Source organism: Lotus japonicus, chromosome 1 (assembly GCF_012489685.1).
Source record: "Lotus japonicus ecotype B-129 chromosome 1, LjGifu_v1.2".
Taxonomy (NCBI): Eukaryota; Viridiplantae; Streptophyta; class Magnoliopsida; order Fabales; family Fabaceae; genus Lotus; species Lotus japonicus.
Window position 1 is genome coordinate 116,362,750 of NC_080041.1, and position 26,734 is coordinate 116,389,483.

Below are 26,734 nucleotides of genomic sequence, written 5' to 3' on the forward strand. Positions count from 1 at the left end.
ACATTCTAACACAATTTAAATATGCTTTTCGGTAATCTAATGTCTCTTGAGTTATTGCAATGAATGTACTTTTGGCCAACTTTAAATTTAAATACAAAACATACACTAAGTTCTCGTGTACCTCCAACTTTTAATGAACTAAACAATTTGAAGAGAGAAATAAAAAGAGAAATTTTGTGGTGTGAATACTATTTTATAATTTGGACAAAGACTATGGTGGTTCCTTTATTTTGGGATTATCGATGGTCCCATGGATTATTTTGTAATTAACTCGCTTCACTTCCATGGTCCCACTGGTGGTCCCTTTTTCACTTCTTCTTCCTCATGATTCATGAACATCACTTCCTTCTCTTATTGGATTGCAGTGGTTCACAGCGGCGATGCGGCAGCTTTGTCGCAGGAGAAGAAACTAAGTAGTGAATGTTCTCCCTCTCGTGGCCAAGAGCGCGATGGTGATGCCCATTTCTCATAAAATTCAATGTGTTGGCTACAAACTCCATTTACAGGTTAGAGTTGCTCACCGCAAAATTTTCAAATCTAAATGAAATTTCGTTTTTGGTGGTTTTTGGGTCGCCGTCCTCCTCCTTTCAAGACACAAATAATGTCATAAGAAGTTTCACAGGAAAAAATGGAAGCAAATGATGGAAGCTTGCAGCGTCCTCCTTCCACGGTGGTGGCCTCGACCTTGCTCCTTGGTGGTGGCTGATCCTCCAAAGAAGATGATTTTTGTGAGGATTGAAAAGTCTTCCTCATGAAGGAAAAAGAGAATGAGAGTGTGGTGAGAGGGTTCAAGAGAGAAAAGTGATGAGAGAATTCAAGATAGATGATATTACATTTTTACCCTGTAATCTCTAATTCAATTCTAACTACTCATTTTAAGAATATTCTTAGATTCCAAGATCTAACGGTGTTTAATGGTGGATTACCGGTGATAAAAAAATACGACTTATTCTTCACCTATAACTTGTTTATAATTTATATTCAATCGTTTCTACACTAAGCCATTTGACGTGAAGGTTCACCAAATTCAAACTTGTCAACAATAGACATGTATATTGAGTTTATCTTTACAAAATGTGGGTCCAAACCATAGTGAAAAAGGTTGAGAGCCTCCTCCCAACATGATTAGGGGACCCCTATCTCTATCTGTAACTGAAATAGATTGCAATATACAACATAATGTACTTTTTTGAACCTGTTTTAGACTTTAAGTTGCTAAGCTTTTCGAATCACATGGACTTGGACAGCTTTTTATTTGAAAATTCAAAATTTGAAACGGCGTACAAAAGAATGCAAACGGCCACATAAAATAAAATGACACTACTCTTACTTATTGGATCATATTAATTTTGGTAAAGTTTGGATATTGCAGAGAAACATGGGAGACTCATCACCCTGTGTCATGATGCAACCATTCTGTTATGCCTCTGGATTTTCCCATGAAGACAGCAAGGTAACTTCAAACTTCACCTCTCTGAGACTCTGACTAAGATTTTGTACTAGGAATAAAAGAAGGAAGAAAACAACAAAATCTCAGTTGTCCATTTTTGTTTACCCTAGCTGAATTGATTGCAATTTTTAGCCTAATGGTTCTTTAGCTTTATATCCTCATTAGTCTACATATAGGTGTCTGGAAATTATCTTAATTTGATTAGTTGGGTTTCCATAGCTAAGAACCTTTTCTTGCCTTTTATTCCTGCAATTAGTCACGATCAAGGTTTTAAATTAAGGTCTGCGAACGCAATTACAGCAGCAATATTATGATCAGGGTTTTAAATTGTGAATGAATTGCAAACACATGCAGGTTGATGCAGCTGCAATTGCGGCGCAATTGGTGCTACGGACCACAATTTAAAACCTTGATTATGATTTTACTTCAATTGTAGCTGCCGCTTTTGTTTAGGGACTGCAATTTAAAATTTTGGTCATGATTAGACATTCTATCCTCTATGATTCCTTTGTTAGTTTAAATTGAAAAACCTGTGAAACTTGGTCCTTTCAGAGCACCTCAAATTATGCACTTGGGCAATCAGTTTCATTTGGGAGGTTCATGTCAGAGTCCCTGGAATGGGACAAATGGTCTTCATTCTCTAACAACCGCTATGTTGAAGAGGCGGAGAGGTTTTCGCGACCCGGTTCAGTTGCGGAGAAGAAAGCTTTCTTTGAAGCTCACTACAAGAAACTTGCTGCTCAAAAAGCTGCTGCTTTGCTAGAACAAGCAAACAGTGCCTCACAGACAGAGCAAGAACAAGAGACCGAAGTAGATAACAGTAACAATCATGATTCAGAGATCACTAGTCCAAAATCTAAACTTGTTTTCAATGAAGAAAATGCAAAAGTTCTGCACCCTGAGTCAGATGCCACTAGGTATAATTCAAATTCAAATTCAAATTCAAATTCAGTGTTGGTTGCATTGCAAAACCAGCTTGAAGATGTTGATACCCATAAAGACCCAAGTGAAAATGTTAGGGGAAAATCTCCATTGGACACACCAAAACTTAAGGTAAGTTCTATTGATTTAGTGCATGTTTTGAAACTCGTTCGAAAACCACAATGAAGCTAAAACCCTGGTTTTCGAATGAGTTTCCAAACATGCACTTGGTGCCAGGAATCTGAATATTTTAGTTCTTTGAGCTCATGTCACTTGCATGATAGGAGTTATTGCAGGAAGGTTCCAACCATGATCATGAAGTTTTGCTATCAGTGGGCAAGAAGAAAGCATCAGTTTCTTCATTCAAGTTTTGGAAGGGCATTGGGACCTCCAAGTTCATCTCTACACCAGTCAAGTCCATAACTCCTATTATTTCAAATGGAGAAAATATTGCTATCCCAGTGAGCAATGAGCCTGCATCAAGCTCTGTTGATAAAAAGAGATTAATTGCTAAGTCTTCTCACATGTCACTTAATTTCACACTTGTCAAAGAAATTAATAGATTGTCTGCATCAGTCATGAGGAAATTTGAAAGTACTAGAGTTGGTGCTGGTTCTTCCAAGGATTCAAAGGATAGCTCGAGTCCTCTAAGAACCCCAAACAAGGTATTTCAGCCTCGTTGCTTTGCCTATTCATCAATATACCCTCTTACAAAATCTCCAACTCCCAATTTGTCATGATCTTCCAAGTTTTAATTTCTGAAATTAGTCATTTTGTAATTGCAGGCCTCGAAGAAAGAGTTACCAAAGCACTCTTCATATATCCCATTAACAGAAGAGAACAGGTACTTGAATGGAGTTAATCATATGACAATAATGTTTTCATTCAACTGTTTTCTAGCTGATCACATCTTCTACCGTGACTGAACTTTGTAGAATCATAGGTCCAAACAAACTATTTATTAGTTATGAAATGGTACTAGTTCTTTTCAGGGTCAGCTTAAATATTATTTAGATTAACACGCCTCTTAATTGTCCTAGAGTGCCAGCCAGAATTCTGAATTCTTTAGTCAAGAGTAACTAAGCAATTTGTTTTGCAGCATTTTGATAGATATGGTAACTGAATAGAATTAGTTAATAGAATAAATGTTAGTTGGATTGATGAAAATGACATGTTGCCTATAGGAAGAGAGGTTGAGACTTGAGAGGGAGAGTTGGTTAGTCATTTGGTTATAATCAGGTATTGTGAGGACTGAGGAGCATGTTGAGAAATCTCACATTGACTAGAGGTATAGCTAGAAGAATCATCACCCTTGAGTTAGCTTTCTAGGGTAGAGTTAGGCCAAACCCGAATTCTAATATGGTATTAAAGTCTATCCTCACGCTTTAGATGCCTTACTTGGAATGAATACTCATAATGAGAGAATCCATTTTATTAGCTCCGTAAACATTGTCATCCTCACTAATTAGTAACTAAATGGATGGTGTTGCAAGTACCTTTACTTACCAGTGATCTCATCCACATTTTGAAGTGCCTTCATTTTTTTTGTTATTTTTTCTAGACTAATATTTCCAATGATATCATTGCATGCAGAGATAAAATGAAATCTCCGATTATATCCTCCCCATTCCGCTTGAGGACAGAAGAAAGGGCTGCTATTAGAAAAAAGGTAAAATTCCATTCATTACTTTTCTCTTCTGATTCAGTTCATTATGACATTAATGTAATACATTTACTAAATTACTTGTATTCCATTGATCTTCATCAATTCAGAAACTTGAAAAACAGATCGATGCTAGTGGAGCACAGAAAGCGCAACTGCACATAAAACTCAAGGTAGGTTGATATATGTTAATTGCCATTGTGTTCATTAGCTGGTTCATGCAGCTGTGATCAGTCACATTCAATCCTCTTATATGTAGGAAAAAGCACAGATAAAGATTAAAAAACTACGTCGAAGCTTTTGTTTCAGTGCCGGGCCACTTCCTGATTTTTACAAGGAAAGAGAAGAATCGAAGAGAGGGAATAAAGAGGTATATTATCCTAATCCTAATTTGTTTACAAATAATGATCCAGGACAAGTATTTGAGAACAAGTTGTTACTATTTCTCCATTACAACAAAATTTGATCTAAGCTGAATTGGTGATTTCTTGCAGGATCCACTGACACCCCCAGAATCACCCAAATTGGGAATAACACCCTCTCCCATTGTAGTAGAGGGTAAAATCTCTTCATTTCCCAAGAGATTTTTCCATGAGAAGAATGGTATTGGCAGCTTGGCACAACCTCTCACTTCAAATTCAACTGTGATTTTGACTCATGAAAATACATCTCTAAACATTCAGATTGGAAACCAACCAGAGTGACAGAAATTACTAATAATTTTAGAGTACAGTTTCATCTTGCAGCAAAATATCATGTTTTAATTGTAAATATAGGCTTCATGAAAATGAGGCCTTTTGGTGTGTGTTTTGGGTACATAGCAAATAGCAATATGTTATACCCTGATGTTATATCATATTCACTCGTACTCTTTTTTTTTCTTCTTCTGTTTATGATCAAATGTCTTCTTTCACCATATTTTTCCTGCCATTTTATATTGTGATGAAAAGTTTATACACATTTTTTTAGTAGAGTTATTGGGTGGATCAAGTTTGATTTAGGATCGTAAATTAAAAAAAATCATTGTATATAAGAAGTGACTATTAATAGTATTTTTCTTTTTAAGCCCTGTTGTCTCATTAATTAAGATGCAATATATGATACTCCCTCCGTCCCTAATTATAAGCTAAAGTTATGACTTATGTTTTGTCACTAAATATAAGCTAAAGTTGTAAAAGCTAATATTTTTTTACATATTTATCCTTGTAATTATTGGTAGTGGAGCACTATTAGTAGTATAATGATTAAAAAGTGCTATCTTAAATAGGGGTAGTCATGAAAAGTTGTACTTTTTTTTGAAAATCAATGCATCAATTAAGACTTTCTTAATAAGCGTGATTTTTACAACTTTAGCTTATAATTAGGGACGGAGGGAGTAATAAGTTAATAAGATCCTCACTCCTCCAGGCCTATGTAATATAGTTATTAAAATAAAATAATAGCCTTTTTTTGGACGTAAACAATAAAATAAAAATATTAATAGCCTTTTATTTTTGGTCGAAAAAATAATAATAATAGCCTAAAAAGTAATTTATTGTTTTGTTTTTAGTCATGAATCTGGTTTCATTGGATTGGATAGGGCCGAGCCTAAAAAAGAAACACTGGGACAAAGCCCAAGTCTTCCATAGGGCAAAGAAAAGAAACATTAGAAATAGCCCGCAAGCTGACTACTTGAACCTCAGCAAAGGAGTGCCATCAACCACTAAATGCCAGATCGCTAACATTCTTAACATGCCTGCTTGGGAGACTCCAGGGAAGTACCTAGGGCTACCTGCTGAATGGGGGAAATCAAAAACTGCTACACTGGGTTGGATCAAGGAACGTGTGCTTCAAAAAATAGATGGTTGGAAAGAAAAGCTCTTAAATCAAGCAGGAAAGGAGGTGCTTATCAAATCAGTCCTACAAGCAATTCCAACCTATGCTATGTCCATTATCCGCTTTCCAAAAAAGTTTTGCAATTCAATCTGCTCCCACATAGCAAGGTTTTGGTGGAAGAGGCCTGGCAAGGACAGAGGGATCCACTGGAAACAGTGGAAGGACATCACCAAAGCTAAGGGGAGGGGTGGACAGGGCTTCAAAGATTTTACACACATGAATACAGCCCACCTAGCAAAACAGGCGTGGAGAATCATGGATGACCCGAATTCTCTATGGGCCCAAGTGCTTAAAGGGCTCTACCATCCCAATACGAGCTTCATGCAAGCAAAGAAGAAAGCCTCAGCTTCGTGGGGATGGAACAGTATCTTACAGGGAAGAGACTTTATAAAAAATAACGGGAAGTGGATCATCGGGGAAGGGAATGAGGTCAACATCTGGGAGGACAACTGGGTTGTCAATCCCCCACTGCAGGACCCATCTGGGAACCTCACCCACAGGGTTGTCAACTCACTCGTGCCTACCATGCCAGGCAAGTGGGACATCCCCAAATTAGTAGCCTTGTTTCCCAAGCCCTTAGTGCAACAAATCGTTTGAATCCCCCTGAGAATCGCCAAGCAAGAAGACAAGTTCTGCTGGCCGTTCTCAAAGTCTGGCGAATACACGGTTAAAACGGGCTACCAAGTGGCTTTCTCTCTGGAATCTCCTGCCCAACCACAACAGGTGGTTCCCTACAACGAGCGTGCGTTCTGGAATCATGTCTGGAGCATCCAAGCGCCGAAGAAAATTAAAATGTTTCTCTAGAAGTGCTGCTTTGAAGCTATCCCGGTGAAAGAGGACCTGCATAGACGAAGGCTCATCAGTAACCCCACATGCCATTGCTGCCATCAGGCCGCTGAATCCACAGTTCACGCTCTCCTAAAATGTAATTGGGCTTCTCCAATTTGGGCAGCCAGCCAGCCAGCTCAACTTTTCACCAGCAATTGATAATGCCATCTCCTTCCAAGCCTGGCTCAAAACCTCCCTGGAAAACCTGAGGGCTATGAAAGACTTTACAGCATTGGGCTCCCACATCCTTGCCCACACGTTGTGGAACATTTGGAAAGAAAGGAACGAGAGCTACCATATCAATAGGAGACCCAATGTTGAGGCAACAATTTCAAGAATCAACCTGGCAATTACTGAGTTTAACGTCCCTGGTGATCCGCAGGCATCTGTCCCGTTACACCACCAAGGAGTACGAGCCACTAATGATCAAAGAAGAGACAACCTCCCTAGGAGACCCCAAGCGCAGACAGCTCACATGATCAATGTGGATGCGGTGTTCCGTTCCCCCTCTTCCAGAAGTGGAATGGGAATGATCATTAGGGAGCCCAACGGAAACAGAGTGCTCTCTCACTCCAGAAGCTTCACTGTGGCATCCCCTCTAGCAGCAGAAGCAGCAGCAGTCAGGGAAGCCATGGTAATAGCTGGGAACCTCCAGATTGATCAGGTTCGAATTAAGTCGGATTGCCTGACCCTCATCAACCTGATTAATGGTAGGGGTACAGATTGGACCATAGGAACGTTCCTCAGGGACATTCAGGCCCTCCGAAGCTCCTTCCCCCGGTGTGAATTTGCTTGGATTTCTAGGAACCTTAACACAGAAGCCCACAATTTGTCTTCTTCCTGCTTGAGATAATTTTGCCAAGGGCTCTCTAGAGTACTATCTTTTTCCCCTTCGTTTCTGTAGATAGGAAAAATCACAGTACTCCTTGTAGAAGCTTTGCTTCCTTGTCTACCTTGCCAGCCAAGCGTTAAGTTTTATTTTAGTTCTGGCACTTTAGGGTAGACTGTTGGGCTATATGCCCTTTGTATTCACTTAAGCCTTCGGGCTAAGATCAATGAAACAACCATCTTTGACCAAAAAAAAAAACCTCATTTCATTCCATTTTAACCTCATAGGCATCGCCGACACCCAAGTCTGTGTGCTGTGAACACGACGCTAACATGGAAATGGAAACGAACATTTCAGATATACCTGAGGACGTTCTCTCAAGCATCATCTCCTTTCTCGGCATTGAGGACGTATTGCCTACTCGCCTACTCTCGAAGACGTGGAGACATCTCCGTGTCCCTACAGTGGATATTAATGAAGAACGCTTTTGCCGTAGATTTGGAGCAGATCCAACCGATTTTGCGCTATTCGTCGGGTTCGCCCTTAATGCGCTCCAGCGCTTTCCTGGCACTGGAACCATCAAGACCTTGGGAATTCACTCTCCGAGCGCAAACTCCGACTATATGAGTTTATGGGTGAGGATTGCACTGGATCTGCAGGTTGAAGAAATTGTAATATCCGGTCGAGTTGCCCATTCCCCTTCTGAGGCGCAGTTTATGTGGCCTATCGATCTTTGGAACTCCCCACATCTGAAAGCTCTGCGTCTTCATGCTGGCGGCATCTTTCCTGCTGCTTCCTCCGTTAACCTGCCACAGCTTGTAACCCTGAGATTGCAATTAATAGGTTTCTCCAGTAACAATGGGTTAATTAATTTCTTGGAAGGCTGTACTGGTCTTCAGAACTTTGTCGCAGGTGGAATTTGGTTTACTGAGTCTGCTGGGGAGAACCTCCAGCCTAATCTTCCTCATCTGAAAACCCTAGATTTTGAGTTGATGAAATTTGCCAGCAATCGCACGTTTCTGAATTTTTTGTTGGGTTGCCCTATGCTTGATAGCTTGTCAGCCTATCAAGTTCGGTTTGATGAAATCACTGAGGTGGATATACCACTTAATTTACCTTGTCTCAAGAACCTGCTGCTCAACGGGATCATGTTCTCAAGCAGCCATGCACTCTTGAGTTTTTTGTCTGGTTGCCCTACAGTTGAGAGCTTGGTACTACGTGGAATACGGTTTCCTAACCATTTGGATGTCTTGGAAGAGGACAGTATGGAAATTAATCTTCCTTGCCTGAAAAACCTTGACCTCAGTTACATGATGTTCTCAACCAATCGGGGATTTCTCAAATTTTTGTTTGGGTGCCCAAATGTTGAGAGCTTGGTAGCAATTCACAATTTGTTGGATGAAGTCAAGGAGTTGGCAGCTGAGGAATTCATTGTGATGCAGAAATTGAAGAAGGTTGAGGTGCGCTTTAGTGACTGGGAGGTTCCTGCCCCAGTGTTCTCCATGGCCAGGTTTGATTTGAAAATTTCTTAACGATTTGCTGTAATTTTCAAGTATGATTAGTTATATTATATCCTTAACTAGCTTCCTGTTATCTCTGGCGGTGCTGATACAATATGCATTAGCGCGTTTCTGCCTTGTTGATTAAGATGGAAGTATTTTTGAGTTATACATGTCCCTTTTAAGAAAAGAACAACATCTATAGTTCTGTACATAACAATTGCTGCAAAAAGAATGCCTTGATCGGAAATGCAATTTATACTTCAATACTGATCTTTCCCATGCTCATATTCATTGTGATTGTGAATTCACTATACTCTTTAGCTTTATGCAATCCTGCAAGCTCAGTTTGTATCCAGTATCTATACTTGTCCAATTGTTTCTTCATAAGCCACAAAGTGAAACATGAAAACATATATTTTTATTTGACATGATTTTCATTTTAGTTTCATTAGTTTTTGAAAATGATAAAATGCATGTAATAATGTCATTACTTATTGTTATTATGTTGGGTCTGAATATGGTTCACTAGTAGTAGCAAATAAGTTATGGTGCTTCTCTGTAAGAAACCAACTAGGCTTACAATGTATGACCCCATATTCAATAAGAACATCAAGTGTGTACTTTCGTTGACATAGAAAGAGTCCTTCAGGCCCATCAACTCAATACCAAGAAAGCACTTCAGTGCACCTAGATCATCCATGTGAAAACAATATACAACTCGAAGCTGTCACAATAAATTTCATCATTCCTTGCCTGAATAAAAATATGTTCACACCTCTCCACCTCCACCTATGGAGAGAGATAGAAAGAGTAAAGAGAGAATTAAGATGTATGATGAGTGATGTGATAGGAAAAGAAGTGAGAGATAGAAAGAAAGAAAGAACAAGTGGAAATGAGATGGGAGAGAAAGTAAGGTGTCTATACATCATTGCTGTGCCTTGCCACGATAAAAGGTTGTCCACATATTCAAGGATTGTCCAGAACCCCCCCCCCCCAGGTGTATGTGAACAAACCATGATTTTCACTAGATTGACAAATCCATATATTCCCATACTTCTATGGGAATTGGCCAGTTATGGTAATTTCCTCCTTTGAGGACACAACCACAAGTGGTGTTCTCAGATTATCTGAAGTACTTGGATGATACAGCGAAGAAGTTGCCTTTGTCGCTGATGATAGAGTATTAGGCTTCTTCTCTGTCTGATCATCAGGTCCTTGGATCTTATGATCTGATGTGATACTAAAATCAGTGGAATAAACTTTATTTTATTCACTGTTGTATATTTTAGATACACAATGAGTGATGACCTCTATGGATTATATAGATTTAAATTCAATTACGTTACTTTTACATTTATGTTGAGAGGATTTTATAATCTCTCCTTATGGAAGTTGTTGAATGATTTTCTAAATTATGACGATGTCGTACTATTGATGGCCGAAGTGCCTATGAAATTCAGTTATGAGTATGATCAATTTTATTGGAATATCATGGAAGATAAACCTATTTAAATCAGTGATTTTATGCATCTTAGGATTATCTGACTGGTTTAGAAATTTTATTGGCAGAAATAATTTATTCTTTGAAAAGCATATGAACTTATAAATTTTCAAACACAATCAGTGTTAATTTTAAGGGTTAATCCTCTAATTGGTCCCTGTGGTTGTGTGGCTGTCTGAAATTAGTCCCTCCCGTAAAATCTAAGTCCTCGTGTTTGAAAAAGTGTGTGTAGCAGGTCCTCGCCGGAGGGACTAATTTCCACACACTTTCCAAACACGAGGACTTAGATTTTACGGGAGGGACTAATTTCAGACGGCCACACAACCACAGGGACCAATTAGAGGATTAACCCTAATTTTAATGAGTTTTCGTGAAGAAGTGTAATACTCCCTTGATATGTTTTTAAACTCTGATAAACGTTTTTAAATAAAACAATGAGAAAAAGGGGGTGTTACATAGGATAAGAAGAATGAAGGATTGATTGCCATGTAGGATTTTTTCAGAAATTAACCAATCAGGATGTGCCATGTATGCGATGACTGGGCTGAGATCTTTTCCTGAATATATATACTATGGATTGGTGGTGAGATTGATCTATCTATTATGAGTATCAAATCTATGGAATCTATATATATATTAAAGCAGTAACATTCCAAGCATGCAATTATCAAAAACCTCAGCTCCTGAATATTTTGCAATATTTTATTCCCTTCCCTTTGCACCACAACATGACACGTGTCCCTTAAAGATTATTATATCCATAGTATATACATTTAGGAAAAGATCTCAGAACCTAAATATATGACGTGGCATCATATGATTGGTTGATATCTTGCTGAATCCTACGTGTCATTCATAGCTCTTCCTCCTTCCCCTCATTCAAACTACGTTTGTTTCTCTCATTCATTGCTAAAACGCGTTTTTTTCCTCACACAATATTCACTTCTCTCAACTCTTTTCCCTTCTTCGCCGTTTCAATCCTCTCTCCATCTCTTCCATTTTTCCCTCACTGACACCATATCTCCATTATGTGTTTTCACTGCGTGCCGTAAGTCTCAATCTCGCGACCACAACTCCCAGCCGCTCCGATCATGGCCACTCCAAACCGGCCAGTCTAGCTTCTCCTTCTCAAGGGTGAAATTGCATTTCTGCCTTCTTAATGTCTGAAGCTTCTCAGCCGTAGCACTATTCGACACTCAGGTATCTTCATCTTGATTTAGGGCTTCTTTGTTTTAGGGTTCAAATTTCTGATTCATGATACTATTCGACTCTCAGGTATTTGCTCGCGAAATCTGCTCACTGAGAATCATCGCCGGAGCTTCTTCTCGCTCTGTTTCTGTAACTCAGTTAGAATCCTTCAAATCCCCGATTTCGATTGTGGATGACAAAGTATGAGTCTACACGCACAGTGAGTAATGATCAGTTTAGAACGTGAGTAAATTGCTTCCTTTTGATAATCTAGATTACTACTGCTGTTACAGCTTCAAATTTGTGAAATTGTTTTCAAGCTAAAAAAAAAACTTGAAATGAAATTTTATTCATCTTCAATTTGTTTTTAATTTATCTTTCTTCCTTACCTTTTTTCCATTTTCCCTTTCATTCTTAGAAGCAAAAATATGAGAAAACCTATCAGAAATGTGAAAAATATTTGACTGTGCCGATTTTATTGTTTCAGATTTCATTTCATATAATGACGCTACTCTGAGATTATGAGCCTCTAAGCAATGATTCATGCTATTCAGTCTCACTGTCATAATTTGTTGCAGCAAGAGAGGTTGAGAAGGGAAGCCAATATCTGAAGCATGTACTGTATTCTCTCGCCTGCAATATTTCGCACATATATCAGAGGAACCCACTGTTGGTCAATCTGCAAGTGTACAGAATCTACCCGGTTTTAATTTATCGAACCACAGGGAATTGGTGTGAGAATTCAGTTTAAGCCTCGAGTTCACGGTAGGAAAGCAAGTAAAATTCAGTTTTAAAGATTGATTTTTTTAGTTGATTAATTATAAAGCTAACAAAGATAAGTGTGTGATAATCAATGGTGAGAATGCCTTGGGTTCTTGCTTGACCAATTCAGTTCTAATCAACCTATTCTATCCTCAAAACTATGAGTATCTCCTTGATGTTCTAGCCTAATCAATCATCTATCAATGCCTCGCATAGAAAATCCTCTCAAGCCAAAAGATAGGCACAATTCCTTGATAACCTAAACATTTGCTAAAGGCATTAAGCATGCAATTCAGGCCAACAAACCTCAACCCTTCCTCTATTCCTAGTAGCAAGTATAGAAGAGGTAATCCCACAACAAGTCCCTAATCTATAACAAACTTCCGTTCTATTATAGAAAAGCATAAAGCTAGCACATGTTCTAACTTGAAACATAAAGCATGGATATGAGATTCAAGGGTTTACTCAGAGGAATCATGAATAGAAATAGGATTTAAGATTAAAACATCATAAGTCTTACAAAGAACCCAAAGCAAAAGGGGTTTTAGCCAAACATGGCTATGAAATCCATACAAGAAGATAAAGATGAAACCTGAAACATAGGGCTTAGAGAAAGCTCCTCAAGCTCCAGAACTCAAACCCTCTCTTCTAACTTATGAAAATACGATAAAATGACAAAAGGTTCCAATAGAAATGACAAAAAACAAATTTATAGGCAAAACAGTCGAGTCTGGGCGCTCAGGCGCCAATTTAGAGCGCCTGAGCGCCAATTCCAGCTGAAAACATGCTCTCTGGAAGGCAATTGGCGCTCAGGCGCTCAAAAGGAGCGCTCAGGCGCCAATTCCTTTCTAGCATCTTGTAAACATCGATCCAATTGGCGCTCAGGCGCTGAGCGCTCTCTACATGCTAGAAAGCCTCTTGACCTTCTTCTTAACTCCCCTTTAAGCCTCCCTTCAATTTTCCAAGCCTTTTGACCTTCTTTCTTCATCAGTTTTCAGACCTAGCTGCTTGGGAACAAAGTAAGGAAAATATCTAGGATTTCCAAGAGTTTATTAGCACAAAAGACCCTCAATTCAAGTAGAAAAGATATGCAAGTCCTAAACTTACTTAAAATGCAAGAAAGGTCCCTATAAAATTACCAAAACAAAGTAAAAACTTAAAGAAAGATAAAAATGCATGATAATGCATGAAACACTACATGAGACTCAATAAAAAGACTCGAAACAAACTAGGAAATGACCCTAAAAACACTACTAAACTAGGGTCATCACCCACTCATGGTGCTCTACTTTGTCCACTCTATAATGAAAAGAAAAAGTATTCATGAATGTGCCCTTTTTTCTTCTTCTGAAGCTATCATCTTAATTTATTTGGGTTTTGATTTTTTTGCTTTCATATCTTTTTAGTGTTCTATTCTGAAGATGTTTTAAGTGAGATAAAGCGGGTTCGCCACAGGTCTTCGAGAGACTGTAGAGGAAGAGTCATGCACAGGTCGAGGTTCTCTCAAGTTTTTTCCCATAATTTTCATGGTGCAGAAAAATGGTGTTTATGTTATGTTATGCAATGGGGGTTTCGTCTAACTGTGGGGATCTGTTTTTTGTGAGTAAGTTTTATGTTTTCATTGATCTGAGGGTTGGTCTTTTTTTGTTTTCCTTGCAGTTTTTGATGATTGAAACAGCTTACTATGGTATTTATTCAGGGTATTCCATAGGAGAGCTTGAACATGATAGAATGTGATGGAAGAATATCCATATGAAGAAGGTATTTGTTATGTTTATTTATAAATTAATTGCAGATTTAGTATGCAAAACTTTTGTTATGTTTGTAGATAAATTAGTTACAGTCCATGTGTTCTTTGATTCTATTTTTCATTCTCGAAATTCAGATATAGCTAAATATGTGGACCAGATTTCATAAGCCCTTGAATCAAAACCTAAAGGGCTTCCATATTTCCCTTTTTTCCCCTCTCATCCAGATTCTAACCATTCATCGCTTCAATCGCATCTCTCATAGCCTGCTTCGATGCAATCTGGACAAATCCAAATCCCATCGACCTTCCAGATTGCTCTGCCTAGCACTGTCTCTATGATACATAAGGATTTGTGCTTTAATGAAGATAGTCATGTAAGTGTTCAAGGTTATACTTTTTTTCCTTGCAAAATTCTTTTTGTCTAGGATTGTTTCAGATTTCTGGTGGTTATGAAAGAAGCTATGGCTATAACAAAATAATCTCAAAGCAAGCACTACGGATCTAACTGTTTGTTTAAAGGTAGCCTCATTGTTTGCTCTATGGTTCATCTTTTACAAACATGCCATTCTTTCATGTGTTTTCTTTTATTTTCCTAGCTGTTTTTCCTCTCTGGCTTATAATCCCGTGCATTCCTTGCTTTTCTGAAGAATTAGTTTTTCATTACTAATTATTAATTTTTTGAGAATAATTGAATGAACTCATTTAGATCCAGTAGAGCATAAAAACGTTTAAGCCTTTTGCAGACTGTATTACAGATGCCAAATAATACTTGGCTCACCTATAAAGTGATTAACTATATTCCTAATTTCCAATGTATAACGGATGGTGAATCAATAGGTCAAGTCTCACAGTGTAAAATCTTTACTGCTTACCAGAACCTTTGAACTTATTTCTAACAGCTTCAATTGAAGTCATTATATCATGTTTACTCTGCAATGCTGCATTTAGAGTTAACATGCATTACTCAAACAAAGTAAAAAAATTATCACACATAGACAACACCTAGCGAAATCAGGAACTCAATACAAATATATCAAAATGTGTACAAATAAGTAATGCTACTAATACATCAAAACCACACATACACACACAGTTGTGTGCACATGTGACTAGATGGCCAATTGTTTATCAAATCCATGATTTCCTAGAGCAAGTTACTTAACTCAATGATCATTTATGTTCACCAACCCGATATTCTGCTTCAACAGGAATGCAATCCAAGGAATATGGCTGCTGCAATCCCTACTTTATAGGTTGAAGATAATATCCGCAAGTTTGCAATGACAGGTTTACTCCCATCGCTGACCGGAGTGGTTACCTTCGAGACTCGCACGATTTTGCTCATATTTGTGCTGCATGTATCAGAGGAAAGCTGATGTAGCGTTGATTTTGTTACTTTATTTTTGGTATAGTTCTCTATCTGATTGAGTTTCTCTTGCATTTTTTCCCTCAAGGATGATGGTCCTTTGCTCCATTGTCAAGGACATGACTGTTGCTGATTTAGTTTGCATTTAGGAGAAACCTTTTGAACTTTAATATACTGGTCACCAGATTTTGATTGATGGATTTCACTTTTTTGATAATGATATTAATGTTTTCCCCTTATAGCCATAACCCCGTCAATTACTTACAGGTTATTCTATATTGCCTGTGAAGTGATAACATAGCGAAGCGTTTAACCAAGTGGAGTTTCTGATGTAGGAGCTTTTTAAGATAATTTTAGTATTTTAGTAATTTTACTTATTTGTAATTAAGATCTTTTAGGATCTTAATTATTTTACTATTAGGATATTTTCTTTTCTTATTTAAGCACTTGTAAGGCATAGCCTATTTCAGTTTTGATTGATAATAAAATTTAAGAGTTTTCTCTTCTTCTCTGGTGGATTCCAGTGTATTTTCTAGGGTTTTAGCGCTTGCTAATTTCCTTTCTGGTGGATTCCAGAAACCTTTTCCTTAGGATTTGCGCTTGCAATCCTAGTACGACTTCCGCTGTATCAAGTGGTATCAGAGCAGGCTTTCTCCTGTCTCTTTTCTTTGCTTGATCAACCATGGAAGATCAACCAATGACCAAAGCAGACCTGAAGGATGTTACCGTGGCTCTTACCGCGGCCCTAACTGCTATTACGCAACATATGACACAACAGATGATACAACATATGGCGACGTTCACGGCGGCTTTAACGGCGCAGATCAACAATACCAACAACGGTAACCGGGGACGAGACAGGAGAGGGAAACCACATAGGTTTCCGCGCGACAACAACAGCAATCGTTCCGCTATATCTTTACCTTCCCAATCTTTGCATTCACCATCCGTATCTCATCCTTATTACCAAGTTCAGTACTCAACCTCTAAAACCACCGAAACTCCACACCCCCAACCTGCTACTCCAAACCTTATCAATCCTTACCCCAACATATCACCGACTGCAGATCCAATTTCCTTACCACAACCCCTACCAAAACCTACTTCAAATTCATGTCCCTCTACAAGACCTATGTACGCAACTTCTTCGGAATCTGATTCTCAAATTTCATTTGCGCCATCCTCTGTTGTTGGCCTGGAAGATGAGGCAAAAACGTTGATGGATGATTTGTGCAGCGAGAGCGCACCAACACCAACACACTGTTCTCTTTTATCTAGATCTGATGACATCTTAGAGGTTGTACCCCATGTTATATCTGAGCCAGACACCTCTGTCAATTTGGGCATCGAAGCAGTGTTCACACCTTACAATCTAACACTTATGGTTGTGCCTCAGGTCCGATATGTCCTTGTTCCCAAGTTTGCACCCCATTTGTTTGGTAATATGCCTGAGAAAAAGGAACTGCAATCCAACTTGTCTAACTCGCAATTCCGACAATTTATTCCATGCCACTGGAAGTTGTTTCAATCACGGCTAGTTCATCCAGAAATCACACTCCATCAATTTCATGGTGTTTGGCGAAAACAATTTGATCCTGGCATCAACAAGATGAATGCTAGTGTTTCAAAACAGGAGTCTCCACACTCTTTTCCATGTGCTTTTATTAGATATTCAACACTCACTCTCCTTGGTTTAATTTGGAAGCCTTTTGATCCTGGTATTTTGAGGCAACTGAAGTCCTTTATCGTGATGTGAACTCGAGGTCGAGTTCTTTACAAGAAGAGGAGACTGATGTAGGAGCTTTTTAAGATAATTTTAGTATTTTAGTAATTTTACTTATTTGTAATTAAGATCTTTTAGGATCTTAATTATTTTTTGTTAGGAACTTATTTATTTTCAATTAGGATCTTTTATTTTCAATTAGGATCTTTTAGGATATTATTTATTTTACTATTAGGATATTTTCTTTTCTTATTTAAGCACTTGTAAGGCATAGCCTATTTCAGTTTTGATTGATAATAAAATTTAAGAGTTTTCTCTTCTTCTCTGGTGGATTCCAGTGTATTTTCTAGGGTTTTAGCGCTTGCTAATTTCCTTTCTGGTGGATTCCAGAAACCTTTTCCTTAGGATTTGCGCTTGCAATCCTAGTACGACTTCCGCTGTATCAGTTTCTTTTGAAATTATGCAGGTCGCATGGATATTGGGAGAAGCACAAAATGATTGGTGTAAGTCATGTAGACAAGCAAGAGGATTAAGGAGAAAAGGCGAACATGCAGATGCAATGCGTTTGTATCTATCTATATCTTTTTTCTACTATAGCCTTCTAATCAATATCATATCATTGTGATTCTAAACACTGCATTAGAGAACAAATGTGTCTTATAGTCTTGATTCTGCATTTTTGCCTATTTTATGCCGAATACTGCATGAGCCTCATTTACTTTGGTTTTATCAGATCCCAATTAAAATTACTTCTTTCAGTTTATAGTATTTTTATCTGCAATCATAAATAGTATAACTGAAGTGATATTAATTGAACAAACCTTACTTTTAAAGCTTCAACTGCAAGTTTGGCATCTGAAGATCTAACTTTGACCGTCAACTCCAATGAGCTCTTTAGTTTGTTTTGCTGAGTTTTTTTTGAAGAGTGAATGATGAAAGAGGTCTTGGAGACACCGGGGGAGTAGAGATTCATGTCTATTATGGATGAAAACTAGAAACAAAGTTATGATGGTGAAGTTCAAACAATTTCTATGAGTGATTTTTGATTGAAAGGTACTTATTGTTCATTTTGCAGAAAAACTATAAGGATTGGATTTGAAAGCAATGGTTTTATTAGTTCTTCAATTATTGAATATGTCATGTCCCTTCTGCCTCAATGAATTTGACCATTTCAAGCTGTTACTCTTTTTACTCTTATTTATTTATGATTAGCAGTTAAATATTGTGTTCTCTTTTATTTGTTCTAAAGTTCTTATCTTCTGTTGTTTGTATGTTTTTGCTTGAAATGCAAAAAATGTTGCAGTAGCTGCGTTTTCAGAAGGAGAAAGCTCTTTAAGACTATGGAACAGCTGCTGGAACAGAAGGAAAATGATCTTGAAGTTCATGGCCTGGAGCATGAGAAGCTTCACTTTGAGATGTACTGTTTCTGTTGGGGTTAGCTATGTCTACATATATAGAGCTTAACTGAACAGGGTAAGTTGGTAGAGTACTAAAAAACCTATTCTTCCTATTGATAGTGGTAAAACTGAAATTTAAGATCTGGATGGTTAAAGTGAGATAGGATCGTGGTTTTATATAATAGTGTGGGTTTTATATAATAGTGTGGTTTTGTTGAATTGTTGTAGAATGAGTTCAATTCCATTAAGGGAATGGAGAAAAGCTCTCAAATAGATGAATACCTAAACCAATTGGAAAGAAATTTCATGTGAGAAGATGAATCTATACTATGTTACATACGTTACATATTATAACAGAAGAATTCAAGGCATTAAATAGAGTTATCTTTGATTAGAGAAGAATCCTATTAGCTTATTCAAGCCTTTTTATCTTTGATTAGATTTTTAAGACTTTTCAGTCCTTCTAAGTTCTATGTCTTTGGCTTCTATGTATGTTTAAGATTTTTGGGTTAAATACCAGATGAGATTTTTCACCTTAATTTATAGGTTGAAGAAAATATGCGCAAGTTTGCAATGACAGGTTTACTCCCATTGCTGATTGGGGTGGTTACCTTCGAGATTCGCACGATATCGCTCATATCAATGCTGCATGTATCAGAGGAAAACTGATGTAGCATTGTTTTGTTACTTTATTTTTGGTATAGTTCTCTATCTGACTGAGTTTCTCTTGCATTTTTTCCCTCAAGGATGGTCCTTTGCTCCATTGTCAAGGACATGACTGTTGCTGATTTAGTTTGCATTTAGGAGAAACCTTTTGAACTTTGATATACTGATCACCAGATTTTGATTGATGGATTGATACTTTTTGGATAATGATATTAATGGTCACATAGCGAAGCGCTAAACTAAATGGAGTAATTCCATTCTTGCAAAATGAGCTCAATTCCATTAAGGAAATGGAGAAAAGCTCTCAAATAGATGAGTGACTGAACCAACTGGAAAGAAGTTTCATGTGAGAATGTTACATATTACAACAGAAGAACTCAAGGCATTAAATAGAGTTATATTTTTTATTAGAGAAGAAGCCTTTTAGTTTATTGGCTTTGTGTGTTATTTGATGAAGTCTGGGCCTGGAGGCTGAAAATGGTACTAATAGAGAATAAACTTGAGTATTATGTCATTAGTTTTTTCATAAATTTTTAAAGGCATTGGAGTTACATTCTTATTAGGATTGTACTTTCATTCTTGAACAGAGAGTGACTGAGCAACAGGATAAGGAAGGATCTGAAGTTGTTTTAGAGGATGAAGTGCGAACTCAGACTAATTAATCTCTCTCTATCTGTTTGTATGTTTTATGAGTTCAGGTTGAGTTTGGTCATCTCAGGAACTTTTGGATGCACCGCCTCAAGTGTGCAGGTGATTTAATATAAGAAATGGAGGGAAGTGGGTAGTGTGTTCATGATCTCAGCTATGATACCTTTCTTAGTAATTATTATGTGGCACATCTGAGCTATTCTCAGCTATTCTTATGATAAGATAGACATGTTCCCTTGCTATGTTGAATATGTATTTATATAGTGTGATGTCAATCTATTCGTTTATTCCAAAAACTGAAAGTGAACTTGGTTGTCCTTAGTGTTATAAATAATTTGTGATGAAATATTCCGAAATTAATAAAATAAAAAGGTGGTTGAGTTAATAAGCATTGTAGGGTTGTTATGATACGATAAAGATTGAATGCAATGTATACATGGTAAGGTGGACATGCAGATAGTTTATGTCTCAAGATGATAGTTTCAAGAAACTATGATAAACTTGCTTATGTTTCTTTCAGGTTTGCTGCACTTATGTTAGATGACTTCAAGACTTGGGACTTTCATGGTTAATGTTGGAAAAACTTGGAAGTATTTGAAATATTAGATTCAGAGTAGTTATTAAATTGCACGAGTTAGACCACCCATTGGTATATTTTGGGGTTTTTTTTTAACTATGAAAAGCTAGGATCATTTAAATTTAGTCATTTCTTTCAGAACCAATGTAATTAGTAAGGTCCATTCATGAATCTCTTTCAATGAAATTGTACCTGCAAGTTCTTTGTTACATGTTGTCATCTCTATTGATAGTTGTTAGTAAATCTATTTATGATTTTCAATTATAACTACCACTATTAGTAATCTACCACATTAATCGATGTCTATATTATAACGTCTGAGCATTAACTTTGACATAGCTTTAATCAGACTAAAAACCGAGTACTAATTTTTTTTTATCTCATTGACAACTACATTAATTTCAGTGATAAGTTCTAGCTAAGTTTTGTTGAGTCAGATCTCCTTTGCATGCATATTCAACTTCAAATAATCAGAAACTATCATAAACTGAGAATACTATCTCAAGTTATTTACTTTCATCATGTGAGATTCTACCCAGTGTAGCACATTCAAGCAAATTGAATGGTTAAGGGTAATAAGTTTTCTTAATTAATTTTTTTAAACCAAAAATAAATTCACAAATTAATATAAACACTACAATCTACTTTTAATTTTAATTTTAATTTTGTTCAAATTACGCGGTAAATGTTGTGCGGAGATTAGAAAATATTAATATATATATATATATATAATATTCATTTATGTCTAAATGATAGGATTTCAAACTCCCACAACATAAAAAATACTTTTGGTTTAAAATTAATAGAAAAATATGTTATGATAAAATTTCTCTACTTTACAATTTTATGTCATGCTAAAAGAGTATACATAAAAATTCAATCTACATTCAGTTTTTTTTTTATTACAAATTACAGGGTAAGAAAACTCACATGAGAAGGAACATTATACATGAAAATACTACGAACGTCAAAAACGATAACTCATATGAGCGAAACATAGTGGTGACAAAAATCAAAGAAATTGAGATCGAATTTGATGGGTATATTTTTTTTTATCATTTTAACCTGACAAAACAAATTGGTTTATTTCAATTAAAAAAAGTAAAGGTAGAAAATACTACAAATGCAGTAAAGTTATTTATTGTTTTCGCAAGAAACAATTTAAATGTGTTTTATTCGATGACTTCGTTGAGCGTATTTGTAAGTGTTGGCGATATCGAACACGTTGTTGTTCTCATATTCATGGCAAAGGTGACAATTTTGATTTTTTGAAAAGATAATAGATTGATTTTTTTTTATAGGCAAATGTTAGTGGTTAGTTGTTAGTAAGTTAGAAAATCTCTTCATATTTCCCTTCCAAGATTCGAACCCTGGACCTTCCCCTCCCCAACCCTTATGTCCCCTAGCTCTTACCACTTGAGCTAACCCTCGGAGACAGATAATAGATTGATATAAAAAGTGGGTAACCAATAGAACAACTCTTTTAAGGTAGGGAAGCAGAGTAGCACTAATACATAAAAATTGAACAACATACAGAAAAGAAAAACACACGATAAAAGACAAACAAAAGAAACTAGAAGAACAACTAGCAATTAAATAAAACTAAAACAAAACGTAGAAACGAAAAAACAAAGACATCAACAGAGGAGAGCAGGTCTTCAAAAAGAAGGAGCACGCTACACCAGATTTTTTGCTCTACGTACTAAATCGACTTTTGTTTATAATAACACCTATAATTTATGTATATAACATACAACTACCAAAAAAATCTTAAGGTAAATATCAGCTAAATACTAGGTTTAAGTGCACCAAAGTAATGTTTAATCCTGAAATTCCAGAAGCAGTGTCTTTCAAAGATAGGTTAATGCGTTGTAATTATTTCATAATCATGTGACCGAGTTTTAATGACAATTTCAACTTTAATCTATTTTCTTTATAGGTTACTTTAATACGACGCAGTTCCTACTCGAATAATGAATGTGCTAATTGATTGTTTAAATGTTGTTAAAGAAGATGAATTCCTCAAACTTTTCTCACGCACAAACATTAAATCTTTAGTGGAGTGCAAATCAATATGTTATTCTAACTTTGAATTATTCTACTATTTTATACTTAGAAAAGTGTTTTAATCCATCTATTTATTATTTATAGTGTACTATATTCATTGTGTTTGACACGATTAAGGAAATTCTTAGCACTGATGATTGGTTCTATCATGACTGTAAATGTCACAGAGCTACAAACTCTGACGGAACACTCTTTTTTTGTTAAAACTCTAACAAGCGCATCAATCCTACCACCCGGTAAACTTCAATTATCTTTGTATTTTAATTAATTTGTTTCATATTTAATTTGATTTTTCATTCATGTTTTCTGCTGGTATAAGTTGTGGATTAAAGTCATTAATAATATTAGATCTGCGATATTGGTCATATTTGATCGCGATGGTTGTGCTATGATCAATCCAAAAAGCAAAGAAAGTTAGGAAAAATGGAAAATGTGAACATATCCATGTAAATACAACTTATTTTAATTTCTCAATCAATTAATTAGATATTAATTTTCTTCGTTTGTTCTCACTTAATCTAAAATGACTGCATGACACATTCTCCCAAAGAAATATGTGATTTATGTTCACAAAAAATTCATGTTCAGGGTTGAAGCGAAGGACAAATTCGGAAGGACGTTTGATTTAGCATTTAACGTTCATAAAATTTGCATAGAACAAGATTTAATTTCTAAGTTATTCTTTTATTTCTAAATTATGGTTTTTGAGATAATTGTTACAATATTGATTTTTTTATAAATATTTTAGGTCATTATAACTATTTATCTTTGATGTGAACATTGCAGGGTTTTGAACTTGCCTTTGATGTGAACATTTATCTCTCATGTCACTTTGCTATAAGGCGTTTATTAAGGTTCACAACAACTACATAATGAAAATGACTTTGAGGGAAATTTTTCAAAAGCAGCTATTTGGAAATTTTATCTAATATCTAATTATTTTTTGGTTTTCTAACTACCTTTAAATTTTAAAAAATTTAGCGTCGCATGTCTGTTTTTTAAGGATTCATTATTTCAAATAAATGTCTATTATAATTTATTTTCTTCATTTTTTCAATCTACAAAACATATATTCTATAATTTACCATTTTCCTCCTGTAACCAAAATAATATTCTATAGTTTACAAAAGAACTTAAAATGACACCACCGACAAATTGACCCTAAAACATCTTGCTTTGCAACATCACCCACGCCAATATTTAGCTCTCTTTTTTGGACAAAAAAACTTAATAATTTTAAAGATTTAAATTAAAATATTAGGATCATTCAACGCAACAAATACGAAATAAACACAGCTATGACAGAATACATAAAATTTTTAAACTGATTGCATAATAAAATCAACAAATTCTTGATGGCCACAATGAAACTTACATATAATTTAAAATTCTCCCGTGCAAGGCACGGGTCATATACTAGTTCATTTTTATTCCTCCATCCTTCATTCTCACTCTTCTCCCACTAACTCCATTAAATTTATCTTAACCCATTATCTCGGCCTAAGCATATAATTATTCTGATTGTTTAATGTTTGGCAAATTTCAATGTGCAATTAACATTAATCTACATTCCTTTTGTCTATCTTTTTCCTCCTTTTTCTCATGTTGTTGAAAAACAGATTATGTATCTGGTCCCTTTTCCCTTACTATTCGAAATGTATTAAATTAGTTAGCCTCCTTTGAATGGATTTCTCCATTCCCTATTTTTTATTTATTCCCCCCAGTAACTAATTAATTGTTTCTAATTATTAAAGAAGAATTTATTTTAATTTCATTCCTTTTCTATCCCTTTTTTATTCCCTTTCTCCCATTATGTTTTCACGTTTATATTTATTATCAGAATTAATTTCAAATTGATTGGCTCAATATTCCATTCTCCATTACCTGTTTTGTTTTTCACGCCCCATTAATGGTTATTGGGACTTTGTGTTTTGTTATTCTCTATATGTGTCCAATAATGTTTTGTTCATCCCCCCTTATTTTGTTGTTTAAATTGATTATAATTACTTATAATAAGAATCTAAAATATGGTGAAATCTAACGCTTATGTAATTCTAGTACAATTTTGTACCAACAAATATAAGACTTGGAATTAATTATATATTTTATATTAATTTTAGTGAGTCAAATAGTTCAACCAATGACTCAGTGGTTCGATCAATGACTCATTAACTCAGTACGCCAACTGAGTCGATCATCGGTTGAGTTTAATAACACTGCTTATGAGTGTCTTAAATCCTATGTGGCAGTCTGGGCCCAGAAAAAATGAGTTAAGTCCTAAAATAAGATCCCACCATTAGAGATGCTCTAAAGGAAGAGGGGAAAGGTATTGTCGAATTCTGAGCTGCTTTGACAAATCTCAATAAAACAATGTTCCGTGAAGCCACAACCCCAGCTTTAGATCTGAGCCAAGCTAGGTGTTTTGAGATCCCCTTGTACACCATTGATTTGCAATAGGCCCAATAAGGTAAAACATTGGAGGACCTTTAAGAAACCCTAGAGTCGATACTGACAAGTGTGGAGTAGCAATGGATGATCATGATCGGCTTACCAATTTGCCAGATGATGTTCTCCTACACATTCTCTCATTCCTTCCCACTGAAGATTCTTACGCCACAAGTCTTGTGTCCAAGAGGTGGAGACCACTCTGGCGTTCACTCCCGAGTCTCGATTTTGACGAGATAAGATGTACTCGACCTGGGAATAGATCTCTTCTACGATCACCCCCTTCCTTCATACAATCCATACACTCAGCCATTCTCCGCCGAGCTATTCACCAACCCATCAAAACACTTCATCTCAAAGGTAAGTATGCATCATTCACCGACCATATTCAGACATGGTTAACCGCCGCAACAGTGCGCAATGTCGAAAACCTCGACATTGAGTGTTGCTCAAGATATCGCTTGACCTTGCCGTGGAGCATTTTAAACACCACAACCACCCTACTTGTTCTCAAGTTGCATTACACTCAATTTAAGGATTTTTCCATTGTTCAACTTCCCTCACTCAAACTTCTGCATTTGAGTCATGTTAAATTTTTGAAGCCTCAACATTTCATGGAGCTTCTTAATGGATGTTTCAATCTTGAAAACAAAGCAGTTATCGTTTGAATTTTATTATGATGACGATGAAAGGAAGTTTAAACCTTTATTAAAGCTTGTCAGAGCTGATATTGGTGTCACGATGGGGATGATCAAACTTTCTTATTTCAACGAGTTTCTGTGCAAGGTTTGTATTTGGAAAAAGGAAAATCAATTGATTTTCTTTATCAATATTTCTGATCTGATCATTTTTCTTGATAATTCTTGCAGTTCGCAGACATTCCTATATTTCCCAATTTAATTCATATGAAGCTCACCTTGGGAGGCCGGATTAAAATGGAATCGTTGCTTTATTTCCTCAATCATTGCCCTCGACTTCAAAACCTTGTCATGGAAAACCTATTTTGTATTGATTCTAGGAATTGGCCAAATACACTTGTTGCTTCTGAGTGCTTTTCTTCACAGCTCCGAACCTGCTTTCTTCCACGTTTCACAGGCACCGATTCTGAGCTAAGATTTTCCAAGTTTGTTATGCAAAATTCAACATTGTTAGGTAGCATGAAAATTATCGGCCCTTACCTATCTCATGAGAAAAAGGCTAAGATGAGAATAGAATTAGACTCATGCCCGAGGAGCTCTGCAAACTGTGAACTTTTATTTATGTAATTTTGTTAGTTGAAAATTATTTCTAAATAATTGCACTTGTATTCATGACTACATAAAATTGCAAACTGTCACCTGAATAAAGCTCATTCTATTTTGCTCTATTTGTTCCTCATAATTTTTTTCATCAAGGCAACATGTGATGTACTATTTGTTATGATTTGATTCATTACATGTGTAATTAAGCAAATTATGTCACTTCTTTCGATGCATATGAGGATAATGACTACAAGTGTGATTGTTAGTTTGTTTTACTATTCTTAATGTGATGGTTATTAGGATATTAAAGTAATTAAAGTTAGTTGGAGGTTCAA

The 26,734-nt window shown here is 36.2% G+C and overlaps 5 protein-coding genes across 6 annotated transcripts; all 5 read left to right on the forward strand.

The window, feature by feature from the left end:
* The first annotated feature begins 338 nt into the window (after positions 1–338).
* Positions 339–4,947, forward strand: LOC130729633 (protein WVD2-like 7). Of its 2 annotated transcripts, none has more exons than XM_057581444.1 (9): positions 339–506; positions 1,373–1,453; positions 2,003–2,503; positions 2,668–3,036; positions 3,157–3,215; positions 3,965–4,040; positions 4,145–4,207; positions 4,294–4,404; positions 4,529–4,947. In XM_057581444.1, the coding sequence occupies exons 1-9, from the start codon at positions 450–452 to the stop codon at positions 4,736–4,738; spliced, it is 1,527 nt and encodes a 508-aa protein (XP_057437427.1). In that variant the 5' UTR covers positions 339–449; the 3' UTR covers positions 4,739–4,947. The 2 variants fall into 2 exon arrangements, with proteins under 2 accessions (XP_057437427.1, XP_057437426.1); XM_057581443.1 differs by having other exon boundaries at positions 340–506; positions 2,656–3,036.
* Positions 4,948–5,585: 638 nt separating this feature from the next.
* LOC130720950 (uncharacterized) lies at positions 5,586–7,590 on the forward strand. Its single transcript, XM_057571661.1, has 2 exons — positions 5,586–6,500; positions 6,862–7,590. The coding sequence occupies exons 1-2, from the start codon at positions 5,586–5,588 to the stop codon at positions 7,588–7,590; spliced, it is 1,644 nt and encodes a 547-aa protein (XP_057427644.1).
* Positions 7,591–7,898: 308 nt separating this feature from the next.
* Positions 7,899–9,098, forward strand: LOC130720958 (FBD-associated F-box protein At3g52670-like). Its single transcript, XM_057571672.1, has one exon. It carries the CDS (start codon positions 7,899–7,901, stop codon positions 9,096–9,098), a length of 1,200 nt encoding a protein of 399 aa, XP_057427655.1.
* Positions 9,099–16,062: 6,964 nt separating this feature from the next.
* Positions 16,063–17,793, forward strand: LOC130732494 (uncharacterized). Its single transcript, XM_057584530.1, has one exon. The coding sequence runs from the start codon at positions 16,318–16,320 to the stop codon at positions 17,389–17,391; it is 1,074 nt and encodes a 357-aa protein (XP_057440513.1). The 5' UTR covers positions 16,063–16,317; the 3' UTR covers positions 17,392–17,793.
* A 7,917-nt stretch (positions 17,794–25,710) lies between these two features.
* On the forward strand, positions 25,711–26,423 carry LOC130732496 (uncharacterized). The gene is made up of 2 exons (XM_057584531.1): positions 25,711–25,944; positions 26,028–26,423. Exons 1-2 carry the CDS (start codon positions 25,786–25,788, stop codon positions 26,421–26,423), a joined length of 555 nt encoding a protein of 184 aa, XP_057440514.1. The 5' UTR covers positions 25,711–25,785.
* Positions 26,424–26,734: the final 311 nt, after the last annotated feature.

What these genes read in the sequence shown, in the direction of transcription:
- LOC130729633 (XM_057581443.1), top strand. Translation starts at nt 450, where the DNA reads ATGGTGATGCCCATTTCTCATAAAATTCAATGTGTTGGCTACAAACTC. An exon ending in TTTCCCATGAAGACAGCAAG is followed by an intron (nt 1,454 to 2,002) that starts GTAACTTCAAAC and finishes TGGTCCTTTCAG; the next exon opens with AGCACCTCAAATTATGCACT. An exon ending in CTCTAAGAACCCCAAACAAG is followed by an intron (nt 3,037 to 3,156) that starts GTATTTCAGCCT and finishes TTGTAATTGCAG; the next exon opens with GCCTCGAAGAAAGAGTTACC.
- LOC130720958 (XM_057571672.1), top strand. Translation starts at nt 7,899, where the DNA reads ATGGAAATGGAAACGAACATTTCAGATATACCTGAGGACGTTCTCTCA.
- LOC130720950 (XM_057571661.1), top strand. Translation starts at nt 5,586, where the DNA reads ATGAATCTGGTTTCATTGGATTGGATAGGGCCGAGCCTAAAAAAGAAA. An exon ending in AGCCCTTAGTGCAACAAATC is followed by an intron (nt 6,501 to 6,861) that starts GTTTGAATCCCC and finishes CAATTTGGGCAG; the next exon opens with CCAGCCAGCCAGCTCAACTT.
- LOC130732494 (XM_057584530.1), top strand. Translation starts at nt 16,318, where the DNA reads ATGGAAGATCAACCAATGACCAAAGCAGACCTGAAGGATGTTACCGTG.
- LOC130732496 (XM_057584531.1), top strand. Translation starts at nt 25,786, where the DNA reads ATGGATGTTTCAATCTTGAAAACAAAGCAGTTATCGTTTGAATTTTAT. An exon ending in TCAACGAGTTTCTGTGCAAG is followed by an intron (nt 25,945 to 26,027) that starts GTTTGTATTTGG and finishes TAATTCTTGCAG; the next exon opens with TTCGCAGACATTCCTATATT.